We start from the raw sequence: 13,289 nt of genomic DNA on the forward strand, positions 1-13,289 counted from the left end.
AGCTCTTGCTTGAAGTCTCTTACGCAATTTCACTAAGATGTCTGTGGAGGCCAGAGTCATCTGAAGGCTCAACGGGGCGGGATCAAAGACAGCTTCACTCGTCTGATGCCAGGTGACATTGGGAGACAAGCGCACCACCAGCCCGAGCATTTATGTGGAGCCTCTCCATACGGCTTGGGCTTCCTCACAACATGGTGGCCTCAGAGAATTCAGACTTTATTTAATTAATTAATTAATTAATTAATTTAACGTTTGCTTGTTTATTTTGAAAGGTTTATTTTTGAGAGAAAGAGAACGTAAGCAGGGGAGGGGCAGAGAGAGAGGAAGAGAGGATCTGAAGCAGGCTCTGGGTGGACAGCACCAAGCCCAACGCAGGGCTTGAACCCATGAAACGTGAGATCATGACCTGAGCCGAAGGAAGACGCTCAACTGACTGAGCCACCCAGGCGCCCCTCAGATTTTTCTTTTTGTTTTCTAACTTGGTAACTCAGAGCTCTGAAAGTGAAAGACCTAATATATAAAATCTTCAGTGCCTTAAAAAAAAAATAACAACTTTCTTGAGATGTAATTCACATACGATAAGGTGTACAATTTTAACATAGTCGCAGACTGGTGCAACCATCACAACTATCTAATTTCAGAGTATTTTTATCACTCGGGAGAAACGCCATACCCATTAGCTGTCACTACCCCCCCCCCTTCCTTCCTCCTTGGCCTGTCTTGCCCTGCCAAAAGCTGCCCAAACCTGCCAAAACGCTCGTGAGAAACGAAACTGTCGTGTCTCACAGGTTGCTTGGGTTTCTACCACTTCCTTCCTCGGCAGCAATGAAGCCCAAACCATCTACCTGCCGGGATTCATTCGTTTGTTCAATGAATATTTATTAATAGTCTTCTTGGTGACATGAACTATGTTACTTAGTAACCAGGAGTACCTTCCTGAACAAAAAGACAGAAATCCCTGTTCTGGGGCACCTGGGTGGCTCAGTCTGTTAAGCCACCAACTTTGGCTCAGGTCATGATCTCGCGGTTTGTGGGTTTGAGCCCTGCGTCGGGCTCTGTGCTGACAGCTCAGAGCCTGGAGCCTGCTTCGGATTCTGTGTCTCCCTCTCTCTCTGCCCCTCCCTCACTTGTGCTCTCTCTCTCTCTCTCTCTCTCTCAAAAATAAACATTAAAAAAATAATAAATCCCTGTTCTCCTTGATCTATTTGAGCAGAGAGAAAGAAAGAATGAATGACTAAATTAAATAGTATGTCACAGGTGGTAAGTACTAAGGGGACATACAGCAGAGGAAGCAGGACAGGGAATCCAAGAGGGATGGCAGTTTTAAACAGGGTGGTCAGGGTAGGCCTCACCAGGAGAGTGACATTCGGGAAGACAAGGGGGAAATGCAGCGAGAAAAGCATACACGAAAAACCCTTTGCTGCCTCTCCTTTGTCCCCAAATCAATTCCTGACTTAAAACATAGCCTTCGGCTTGTTCTAGCCTGGATCCTGCTTTCTCCAGTCTCACCAACAGAGTCTCACACACACACACACACACGCACGCGCGCGTGCACACATGTTCTGTCGCCACACTGGCCAACCTCGAATGTCCTACTCTTCCTGTGTCGCACATGGCAGATACATAATGCTAGTCACGGCATAAACATAAAATAACAGGGTTTGGGGAGAACAGAGGAGGCTAGTTGAATGCGGCAACATGGAAAACATACAAAAGTCCTAGCCACAGAGGCGCCTGGCTGGCTCAGTTGGCAGAGCATTCACCTCTTGATCTCTGGGTTGTGAGGTCAAGCCACACACTGAGTGTGGCTCCTACTTTACAAAAAAGTCGTAGTCATAAAGCGAGGCTTCCAACCTCACGCTCACTTCTAACCGCAGATCGTTGGCACGTGAAGGGGAAGTTAAAGGTCATCCATTCCGCCCCTCACTGGGGCCCAGAGATGGAGGGTGGCACCCTTGGGGTCCCACAGCCTTACCTGCACAGTGAGGCCAGATATGCTGCAGGAGTAACATTTTATGCACGCAGTTTTCTCGTGAGGCCTCAAGTTCCTCTACTGAGTGTCAGAAGGAGAAATGACTGGTTAGATTTCCCCTCCACCAACTGACCACAGATGAGGGGCCGCCGTTGGAGGGGCCCCTTGCAGATCTCTGCGACATCCGAGGCAGCGTCATCTTTCCTGAGGATTCTGTCTGGGGGCTCTAGGAATGTGCTGGAAAAGACAAGGGCAGAATCTTTGTTGTTCCTCAGGAGGAGAGGACTGTCAAAATATAGAATCCAGAAACGATCTCTTGGCTGTGGACCAAGGCCTGACCGGCTGCGGTGGGATCTTATGAGCTGGGGTTCTGTGGTTGGCACCAGATTCTCTGCCCCGGGGTCTGGAGGAGGGGAGTCTCTGGTGGCTCAGAAAGAAAAGGGGCACTTTAGAACTTCAGGGCTAGAGTGTTATAGCCATAACACACATGAGGAAGTTAGAACTAAGTGTGAAGGTCACCGGATTGTGACAAAGCCAACAAAAACAGTCAAATGAATAAAGCTGTGTTGTCAGTTCTTCTACGGGGGGATGGAGGTGTGGGCTAAGGGAACGCATGAGAGAGCCTGCTTGCGTGAAGGTCAAGTCTTCTTACTCCTGTTTCCCAGGTGAGGCCCAGGGAGGTGAAAAATTACACCCAAATCTCCAAATCCCTCCCAAGCTCTTGCGACCCAGATGCTTCAAGAATATCCATGAGCTTCCTCCATGGACCGGTGCATTCCCCTCAGCAGGGCTCCCTCCCAGACCCCCTCATGATGTCAGTCCCATATTCTTTCCCTGAGGCTGACCTGATCCCTGACATCCCTCTAACCCCTACTATCCTTCAGACTGAGGCTCTTACAAGCTGCCTGACCCTGAGCAAGTGTCTTGACCTTTGGCGATCTGCTTCTTCTCCAGAAATATCTGTGCTAATGACGACAAGGGCTACCATTTATTGAGCAAGCTCCCATAACCAGGTTCTGTACTGAAAATTTAACACACGAGGCTTCATTTAAGCCTTAGAACATCCCTATGACATAGATTCTGTTATTATTTTCATTTTATTGACCAGGGAACTGAGGCTCAGAAACACAATACCTTTTGCCTGAGGTCCCAAAGCCAATACTTGCTGGCTCAGGATTTGAACTGAGGTCACACTCCAGGCTCAAGTCCTCTACTATTACTGTCTCTGGTAAGATTTCTCTGAGGTTTCCTTTTTCCCACTGGACAACTGTGTATTTAAAAATGAGGGCGCCTGGGTGGCTCAGTTAGTTAAGCGTCTGACTTCAGCTCAGGTCATGATCTCATGGTTGATGGGTTTGAGCCCTGCGTCAGGTTCTGTGCTGACAGCTCAGAACCTGGAGCCTGCTTTGGATTCTGTGTCTCCCTCTCTCTCCCTCCACCTCCCCCACTTGCACTCTCTCTCTCTCTTAAAAATAAATAAACATTAAAAAAATGAAATACTGTTAAAGGTCACTCATCCCCCAGAAAATTCCCTGCACCTCGAAAAATTGGATGGATAAAACGGGCAGACAATACACAAACAGAGATACCAATAAGAAAAAAGTTTACCATCCTAGTAATCAAAGAAATACAAGTTAAAATTAAAACTGTGTGTCTTTTTTGCTTATCAGATTGGAAAAGATAGAAAAAGAGCAGGCACATTTAAAAGCCGAGGGCATAATTTAATTTACTCCTGATTTGTTGCTATTTGGCCCATAGAATGGACTTTATAATTTTTCACTCGTGTAAAGCTTTGCTCGCGTTATTAGAAGAGCAATAAACTTTTTAAATGATAATTGCAAAGACAGGTCAAGTGCAAAACTGGGTAAGGAGCCAAACGGTGCGCAGGACGGAGCCCCCGCTGCGCTGGCGACTCCGGCTGGCGCGCCGTCGGCTCGGGGACCCGTGGGGGCGCCCCAGGCCGCCCGGAGTGAGGCCTCACGTGGGGACCACAACTCCCAGGCACCCGCGCGCCCGCCTCACCCCGACATGTGATCGCGCCGCCCGGGTCGCGACCGCGGCGGCGGCGGCTGGACGGACTCGGAGCTGGGAGCCCCGAGCGAGCAGCAGCGGCTCCGGCGCCCGCTCGGCGCGCTCACCTCGAAGGTGAGTGCAGGCTCCGCCGACAGCGACGACGCGGGGCGGGTGGCTCGGGCGGGACCCTCGAGTGCCCGTCGCCCCTTGGCCGGGAGCGAGCCTTGGGGGGACGCGGGAGGCGGAGCTGGCGGTGGCTTTGCTTTGGGGTTTTCTCTTATTTGTGCCTCCCGCTGGGAGTCAGTCCGGCCCGACCGGACTTGCGGTGGAGGCGCGGTGGGTGAAGACGGACTTGGCCGAGGGTTCCCTGCCCTGGGGGCAGTGACTTGGCGGAGATTCCGAGAAGGCCCCCATCAGGAGCTAAGGCCCGGTGCACTTCACGCACCGAGAACACGCCCGGGGCGGGGGGGGGGGGGGGCTCTCTGTCGCGGCTAGCCTGTGGTCTGAATCTCTGGGGGGAAAAAAACCCCAGACCCAGCTACTTTCCATCTTCCCTACATTTGGGTAGGAAGTGGCATTTCAGACTATTTTTTTTAGGTGGAGTTCACCTGGGAGAGAATGACAGCTTGCCAGACTCTTTGGTCTTCGAAGAAATCATAATACATCCCACGAAGAATGTCATAGAATTGAAGATACAGGAAGCCAACACTGGTCACTTAGTCGAAGGCTCACCCCCCACCTCCTACTGGGTTTCTAAAAGGGGAAATAGAGGGGAAGAGTTTGTGAAAAGCTCCGGAGCCGGGCAGCACAGGACAGGGACATAAGCTCCCCCCTGAACTCTTGGGTTTATAAATGAGAGAGCGCTTCTCAAAGTGTAAGTAACCGCAGATGAGAACGTAAAGAAAACAAGTCCATGATTGCTCTCTTCTTCACCACAGCCTCTCCCTGCCCAGGGTGGGGCCCTGAATAAGGCACAGATAAGTTAGACTTGGGGTCTGGAGGCTGAGATTCCACCCAAGTGGGGAAACGAGGGTAGGGCGCTGCCTCATGCATATCTGACCACAGGGCCCTGTTTCACTGAAAAATGTAGCCCCAACTCAGAGTATTGCTGATTTGAGTCTTGTTCTCCGGTTGAAAAGGCAAGGGTAGGCGAGGCTTTGTCTTCCCCCGATTCTTCACTCCCCAGTAGGTGGAACCACTCTCCGCGCACTTCCAGCTTGGAACATACTAAACTCCGTCTTCCCCCTGGCTGCCTCCTGCGCACGCCTCCCCCTCCCCGCCCCCTGCTTCAGATGTCCAAGCCATCTGTCTTCCTGGCTGGGCTAGGTACCTCCCCAGGGGGCTTAATCCCCAGCACCCCCAGGAAGCATCCTCTGTGCCTCCCTTGCACTGAACTACATACACCTGTTGTAATGATCTCTTCCCTTCCCTCTCCCCTGATGGATGGTTAGTTCTGTGAGGGCCAAGGACTTGTCTCGTTTGTCTCCGTATCTCCAGCATCTGCATCCCTAGCAAAACGAAAATCATTGTTTGTCAGCTGAATTACATTTATTGCTTTGTGGGTGTTCAAGTCCACAGCAAAAGTTGTTTGAGGCTCCTGAGAGCGCTGGCCCAGGCCCAAGGATGATAGAAGGAAGCCAGTTAGGGAACTTCTCTGATTAACTAGCCGTTGGGAACATTCCAGTCATGCCAACCGCTTTATTAAGTGAACCCAGAGAGGGGGCATATGGTGCTATACCCCCTCTGCTCCCAACGCAGAGATGGTGCCCAAGGCTTCTGTTGAAGCTGAATGAGCGTAACTCCAGTGTAAATGGAGTCTCACAGGACGATTGGTACTTGTTTGTTTTCATATGTCCATCTTTTGTAAACATTTTGTCAAGTCAACGTATATGCTTTTTGAAATCTTAACAAGGGATGTCTGGCTGGTAAGACTGAAAATGATTTATACTTTCTTTTTGGTACTGTTTCAGCTTTTTACATTAAGCAGGTACCCCTTTCCCATTAGGGGGATAAAAAGCTATTTTTATCTCAGAATTCTTCAACATGATTTTTATATGATTCCTAGGTTTCCCTTTTCCTCTTATGTGGTCTTGGGCAAATCCCTTCCCCTGCTGGGACTCATTTTCCCCATCTGGGAATGAGATGGAGGCAGAGAGGGGCCAAGTGGGACCAGATCAGTGTTTTTCACACTGAGTTTCTGCAGAGCTCGGACCCCTCTCCCCTCCTCACTCAGAACCCCGGGTTTTATATGGTGGAGTTACAAGGAAGATTTTATTTGCCAGTGATCCCTGGCAAAACACACACACACACACACACACACACACACACACACACCAAAACAAAACAGAGTTGAAAGCCAGGGGACTAAAAAAAAAACCCTTTGAGAGAAAAAAAAAGTGATGCCCAGCATGGTGACTATAGTTAATACTACTGTATTGTATATTTAAGAGTTGCTGAGAGAGTAGATCTTAAAGATTCTCATCACAAGAAGAAACTTTGTAACTGAGCAGTAATGGATGTTAAGCTAGTCTTACTAGCTGATCATTTCACAATATATACAAATAGTGAATCATGTTGTACACCTGAAACTAATATAGAGTTACATGTTAATTATATCACAATAAAAGAAACTCTCTAAGGACACTCTAGCTCTGACATTTGGGGATTCTAATACTTGCCTTAGAAGGCAAAGCTTCTGTCATCTGATCCCACTCAGCCAGGGTCCCCTTAGCTGGCGGAGCCCTGACAGTATTTGCAGAGCCGCTGCTGTGGACTGAGGTCCTACTTACCCGGTGATGAGAGAGGACCTTCCTTTCCCTGAGACGGTGGACTAATATTGATCCCTCCGGCTTTAATGTTGCCGAACACAGTCATTAAGCCTGGTGTGGGTATTGAGAATCGCCACCTGGCTCCCTTCTTGTCCTCCTTTCTTGGCGATCGAGGGGAGCATAGCATCCTGGAATCCTGGCTTGGCATCCAACTAGACCCGGCTTAGAATCTCAGCTCTGCCAACTTCCTAGCCTTGGCACCTTCAGCAGATTACTTAACTCCTCTGAGGCTAGTTTCCCCAAGTTTCCTTTCCATGAGATGGGCCTAATTGTCCCTGTCACACACAGGGCTGTTGTGAACTGAGATTATGTATAAAGAACCCTTGATGCCCCCGCCAACACAGGATGGGCAAGGCGCTCTTTGAGAAGGGCACTCAGATGGCGGCTGCGTGGTCTGTGCTTCTGCCTTCCTTCTTTCTGCAAGGTGGAGAGCTCATCGAGGGCAGAGATGTTAACCTTTGTCCAGAATGCTGGGCACAGAATGGGGTCACCAAATGTTTAATGTAAAATGAGCAGACGGATGTGGAGCACAGAGTGGAGATGGCGGCATTGGCCCCTCCAGGATACACATGGCTGGAACAGAATGGCTAGGGCCCAGGGTAAGAGAGGCAGCCGTTCCACAGTCCGGTGCTTCCCCACTGGGTTTGGAGGGCACAGAGGGGACATCTCAGCGTGACCTGACAACACCGACCTGTGTGGTAGTCCCCACACCTCACTTCCACCTGGAGCAGGACCAGCTCCATGATAGCTCTGCTGTGCACCTGCTGTGGGGCCTTGGGTGAGTCCCTGCCCGGCCTGGCCTCAAGTTGGTACTAGGACAGCTAATGTCCTTTCCTGCAATTAAGACCAGTGACCTCGCTCCTCTGGGCCTTTAGGGGAGGCTGCTGGAGAGCATTAGGGGCCATGACTTCCACTGCTCTAAGCCCCCTGTAATGCAGATTCCCTTCTCTTTCAGATGCATTTCATTTTCTCCAATGAGGTGGTGCTTCTGTTTGATTTTTGGAGTGTCCACAGTCCTGCAGGTAAGAATTGAGAAGCCTAGGCTTGTAGCTTGGAAAGCCTGGTAGCTCTAGGCAGTGGACAGCCTGGGTTCTCTTTACGCTCTGTGGACGTTTAAGTGGGCTTAAATGTAAGGGCCTGACTCCTCTTACATTAACATTGAGCAGGAACTGTGCATTTATAATTCCATTTGCAAGCACTGCTTTTCGGATCCCAAAAGGCACCGTTATCTCACTGTCACAAAGGCCCAGAGAGAGGCCAAGGATACAGCTTTTGCCTCTACTACAAGAGAAGGAACTGAAGCCCAGAGAGGGAAAGAGACTCATCCAGGGTCACACAGCGAGTAAACCTCAGAGCCAGAAGTAGATCGAGGTGTCTTGTCTCGTAGCACCTCCTTCATAGCATGCCCAGCGTCAGTTCAGAAACCCAGAGCAGCCGCTGCTGGCTGGGCTTCAGACGAGACACCAGTTTACAAGAGAAGGATAGGGCTTTGACTTGAAAAGGCAGAGCTGGGCCCGAATTCATGATGGAGTTCTGGTTCAGCTTCAATAACTGCGTTTTAAAAGTAGAATGAAAGTGGCCCACATGCCCATCCTTGCAGGCGTCGATCAAATAAATCATGATCATGCCTTCAGCAGGTTACCATGCCGGGGATCCCAGTCTGTAGCACCCCTTCTCAAGGCTCTGAGTCGACTGTGCTCTGCCAGGCTGTCCCCCTCAAAGCCTCTCAGGCAGGTGCAGTCAGATAGTGGCTGGGACTGGAGTCCTCCTGAAGACCTCCTCATGTTCCAGTCGACCGCTCGCTGCTGGCTGTCAGCGAGGACCTCAGCGCAGGTTGTTGGCCGAAGCCCTCCGTGTGGCGTCTCCTATGGCCCCCCGGTTTCGTGTGGCAGGGCAGCTGGGTTGCAAGGAGCGAGTGTGTCAACAGAACGAGGTGGAAGTGCATGGAATTTTTAAGACCCAGCCTTGGAAGTCACAGAGCCTCACTTCCACCTATATTGGGTGAGGAAGTCACAAAGGTCTTCTCAGCCTAAGGGGTCCATGCCCCCCACCACTTGATGGCAGGATGTTGACAATGTGTGACATTGTAAGCAGAGCACGTTGGCAGGGATAGGGTGAGGTGGCCGTCTTTGGAAAATAGACTCTATCACAGACACTATGAAACCCCAGAAATAAGGCAGATCTGTGTGAACTAAGGGGAACCTCTGTACAAGGTGTACTTGGATGGCGACGTCAGATGCAGAAGAATATGCACAGACAGGATGCTGTCGTTCAGACAAAGGCTTATATTGGCAGCGAGGATCCCTGGAAAGCTATGGAGGTAAACGCTCCAGGGAGACGACTGGGGTTTTAGGGACTGGGCTGGGAGGAAGACTAACCTTTCACTGTATACCCTTTTGCACCAGTTGAATTTGTACCATATGCATGTAATTACATGTAATTTTATATTTTAAATAACCTGCATCTTTTGTACATGATTTCCTCCTGGGAGCCCAATAAAATAACTATAGCTGGACCATTTAGTATCCCTCCTCTTGTCTTGTAAAACCAAAGTAGCAATTAGCAGCTAATTTTACACAGCAGCCCTAGTAAGCACTTAATGTTTTCCATAAAATAACTTACTGGTTCCCCCCCCCCCACACTATTATACAAGCAATAAACACAGTAGAAACTTTGGGAAGTTAGGTGAGAAGAAAATAAAACTCTCTTATATCCTGGGGTGCCTGGGTGGCTCAGTCGGTTGAGTGTCTCACTCTTGATTTCGGCTCAGGTCATGATCCCAGGGTCAGGAGATCGAGCCCCATGTCGGGCTCTGCACTGAGCATGGAGCCTGCTTGGGGTTCTCTCTCCCCCCACTCCCTTTGCCCCTCCCCCGCTCATTCTCTCTAAAATAAATCTCTTATATCCTAATTTGCTAAGATGATTACGACTCCTTTGCTGAATCTCCCTTCTTCCAGACTTTTCTATGTACATACTCATAAACGGAACCTCACTGTACATGCTCTTCCCTTAACAAGAAGTCATGACAGGGGACGCCTGGATGGCTCAGCCTGTTGAGTGTCTGACTAGTGATTTCGGCTCAGGCGGTGATCTTGAGGTCGTGAGATAGAGTCCCACATTGTGCTCTGCGCTGGGCGCGGAGCCTGCTTGGGATTCGCTCTCTGCCCCTCCCCTGCTTGTGCCTTCTCTCAAAAAAAGAAAAAAAAAAGCAGTCTTGACAGAGACTTGTGACCCCTGCAGGGGGAGCAGCTGGGGGCGGTGGCATGTGTCTTCTTCACCCTAGGACCCTACCTTTCCCAGAGGGCTTCTCTTCCTGACCTCAAAGCCATACCCCGATAGGCCAACCCTTCCAAGAAAGAGCTGGAGAGGGAAAGAGACAGTGAAGTTCTGAGCCCACGGCAGGGGGAGAAGATGCGAGAGAGGCGGATGGGATGGATTCAGAGGGAATGGGTGGAGGTGGTCTCCTGCCACCTACCCCAGGCCCCAGGGGAAGCTGCCAGAAGGCGACCACGGCTCGCCCGGCCCGGTCTCTGCAACTCGGCTTCGTTTGACAGGCATGGCCCTTTCCGTGCTGGTGGTCCTGTTCCTGGCCGTGTTGTACGAAAGCATCAAGGTTGGCAAAGCCAAGCTGCTCCACCAGGCTGTAGTGAGTGTGTCCGTCCTCTCCAGCCAGCAGCTCACTGAGGAGACAGACCAGGATTCTTCAGCCTCAGACTCGGCCCCGGTCAGCAGAGCCCGCCTCAGGTAACAGGCACAGTGTGCGGGGAACAGCAGAGTACTACTCACAGTCAGTCACCCTGAGAGAGAGGCTGGGCCCACCGGGCATTAGCCCCACTTCACAGAAAGCACATCGAGGCCCAAGGAACAAAACTTGCCGAAGTGCTTACCGTGAGTAAGTAGTGAGGACACCTGATGCCCAGGCCAGAGCTGTGAACAGCCACTTGGGAGGCTCAGACCTTCAGAACTCTGTGCAGGCCTCTGCCTAGCAATACGGGTGTCCACCCGGCCCCCCTCCAAATCTCAGCAGTTTCTTAGGTCACTAAGGTTTCCAAACCCAGGATGGAATCTGCAGCCGTCCCTACACAAGTAGTAAGAATTGCTGTCGGCGGTGGATCCATCTGGGTCAGGGAGCCCCCTCCTCCCTCCTCCCCCTCCTCCCCATCCCAGCCTGATAAGGCAGTCCCGTAGGGTCCCAGTTCTGCCCTCTCTCCAGCTCCAGCCGTGCGTCAGGAGCCTGCCTGCTCCTTACACGGGCGTGTCTACTATACACACCCACCCTGCAAGGGACGCGTTATTCCTGTTTCCCTGATGAGGAAATTTCAGTTCAGAGAGGTTATTTGTGTTAAGTGGCAGAGCCAGGAGCTGATCTGCCACCAAAGCCCATGTTCTTTCCATTGTAGTATTGCCTCCCACAGTAGATTCAGAAGGAAAAAAAAAAAATCTGCTTTACTGATTGATGAGTTTGTATTATCCTTTATCAGACATGACAGAATACATGTCTCATTTTCCCTTTTGCCTAGGATGCCAGGAAGCTCAGAGCTAAATGTAGTAAAGAAGTGATTATCCAAGGCTCCTTGTACAAGGCCCTGTCCCGTCAGTGGTTTCTCATAGAGCTCTTTGAAAAGAAATCTCTTCTGGGTGAAGCATACAAATTACAAATAAGGTGGTCCTGTAACTCAGCTGCTCTTTCTACTTCCTGACACCAGCTCCTAGCTTCCAGCTCATTACCAACATTAACATGGCTCTCCTTTTCATCTAGGTGGTTTTTCTGTCACTTTGGCCAGTCTCTAATCCATGTCGTTCAGGTGGTCATAGGCTACTTCATGATGCTGGCTGTCATGTCCTACAACACCTGGATTTTCTTCGGCGTGATCCTTGGCTCTGCTGTAGGATACTACCTAGCCTACCCACTTCTCAGCATGGTTTAGCTGGTGAGGGCTCTGCGGGCACCGAGGGCTAGAGAGAGCTGGGGCCCCCTCTTCCAGACATTGAAATTCCAGCCCCATGTCTCCCGTTTCTTCTGATGGCAGTTCCTCTCCTCGCTCCCAGCTCTTGGAGACTTTTGGCTGAAGCCGGCACTTGCTGCCTGGAGTTCGGAGGCCACCGCAGCTACCTCTGTCCTCAGCCATCATGCACGGGACCCGGGCACGGTCATTTTGTGCCTTAGTAAGGCTTCTGTGGCCCGAGGGAGAGTGGAGAGACCAGAACCTGGGGACAGGGTTGCTGAGCCCATGACGACTTATTTCTGTGACTCAAAAATTAAGAATTTCCAAAGATCTTCAAGACAGGGAGATGGGTTCTGGGTGACGAAGGTCATGGAAGCTGGATACCTTCTGCTCTCGTGATTTGTGCCTTACGTAGAGGAGCATCTTCCACTGGCCTTCCTGACCTCTTCTGTCTTTGAGGGATGGAGACCACACTGGCTCCTTTTTCTCACCTTTCTGCCTTTGGGACACATAAAGATTGTCCCCTGCTGTGGATCATGAGAACAAACTAAGATTTTTCATTTTCCCCATTGAACCCCTGGTTGGCAATTTTGCACATTACAAGACAAAATTTTTAACGAAATGACTTCATGTCATTCATGATGGACAGCAACTTCTGCTGGGAACTGTTTCTCTTTCTTGTGGGGAGAATGAGTGACAGCAGATTAAAGGCAGAGGAGCTGGACTTATCCTCTGGATAGGGAGCTTCTCCCATCAGACAGCTCTGCCTGCGGGAGGAAGACAGTCTAAGGGCTTGAGGTGTCTGGGGCACTTTCCATGGCTCCAATGCCTCCTTTGATCCGGATCCTTCTTTTACGCAGAACAGAGAACTGCACTGAATATTCAATACTTAACGTTCTCTATTTATTACTTCCTGTTCAGCCATAATCATCTGGTGGGGAAACATGATTTCATTCACTTGAAATACTGGGTAAGCCACGGGGGTTGCTGACCGAAGACATGATAAGCAATCAAACCAAAGCATTACATTTGTAGACTTAGATGGAACTCTCCAGATAGTTCACGTTACAGAAAAAGGAAATAAGAGACCCAGGGAGGGAAAATCACTGCTGTATACTGTAATGTCTGCGTTCAAGTACCTCACGGGCTAGATGAAAGACGGTCTTAAGCTTTGGGGGTTAAAAAAGAAATATACATTTTAATAAATATATATATTTTAAACAATGTGTGACCATTCTTGTGTTTCTCCTCACTGAGACAGCAAGCACACGCCGCCCCCCCCTCCCCCCCTTATAACTCAGCAGGAGCTGAGACTGAGTCTGTGCACCTGCTATGAAGACAACTCTGTGCTCAGGGAAGCCAGCCCTGAAACGCCACGCCCTTAGGCAGACACCCCACAACCTTAGCCGAGCCGACAGTCGTTCTTATGCTCACACACCAAATACTGACTGGGGGCTGTGCCGTGAGAAAAACAACGCTTTGTCACACAGACTGCAAAGCACCTTCTCTCCCTAGGCCAGAAGCAAAAAT

The 13,289-nt window shown here is 50.3% G+C and overlaps 1 protein-coding gene across 1 annotated transcript; it reads left to right on the forward strand.

Moving 5' to 3' along the window:
• Positions 1 to 4,046: 4,046 nt before the first annotated feature.
• Positions 4,047 to 12,980, forward strand: SLC31A2 (solute carrier family 31 member 2). The gene is made up of 4 exons (XM_047068107.1): positions 4,047 to 4,117; positions 7,769 to 7,835; positions 10,368 to 10,557; positions 11,573 to 12,980. Exons 2-4 carry the CDS (start codon positions 7,769 to 7,771, stop codon positions 11,739 to 11,741), a joined length of 426 nt encoding a protein of 141 aa, XP_046924063.1. The 5' UTR covers positions 4,047 to 4,117; the 3' UTR covers positions 11,742 to 12,980.
• Positions 12,981 to 13,289: the final 309 nt, after the last annotated feature.

The sequence above is a fragment of the Lynx rufus genome, unplaced genomic scaffold (genome assembly GCF_022079265.1).
Source record: "Lynx rufus isolate CCGP_SWC_20201006 ecotype Redwood Valley unplaced genomic scaffold, mLynRuf1.p SCAF_10, whole genome shotgun sequence".
In the NCBI taxonomy this organism is placed as follows: domain Eukaryota; kingdom Metazoa; phylum Chordata; class Mammalia; order Carnivora; family Felidae; genus Lynx; species Lynx rufus.

What these genes read in the sequence shown, in the direction of transcription:
- SLC31A2 (XM_047068107.1), top strand. Translation starts at nt 7,769, where the DNA reads ATGCATTTCATTTTCTCCAATGAGGTGGTGCTTCTGTTTGATTTTTGG. An exon ending in GAGTGTCCACAGTCCTGCAG is followed by an intron (nt 7,836 to 10,367) that starts GTAAGAATTGAG and finishes TTCGTTTGACAG; the next exon opens with GCATGGCCCTTTCCGTGCTG. An exon ending in GTCAGCAGAGCCCGCCTCAG is followed by an intron (nt 10,558 to 11,572) that starts GTAACAGGCACA and finishes CTTTTCATCTAG; the next exon opens with GTGGTTTTTCTGTCACTTTG.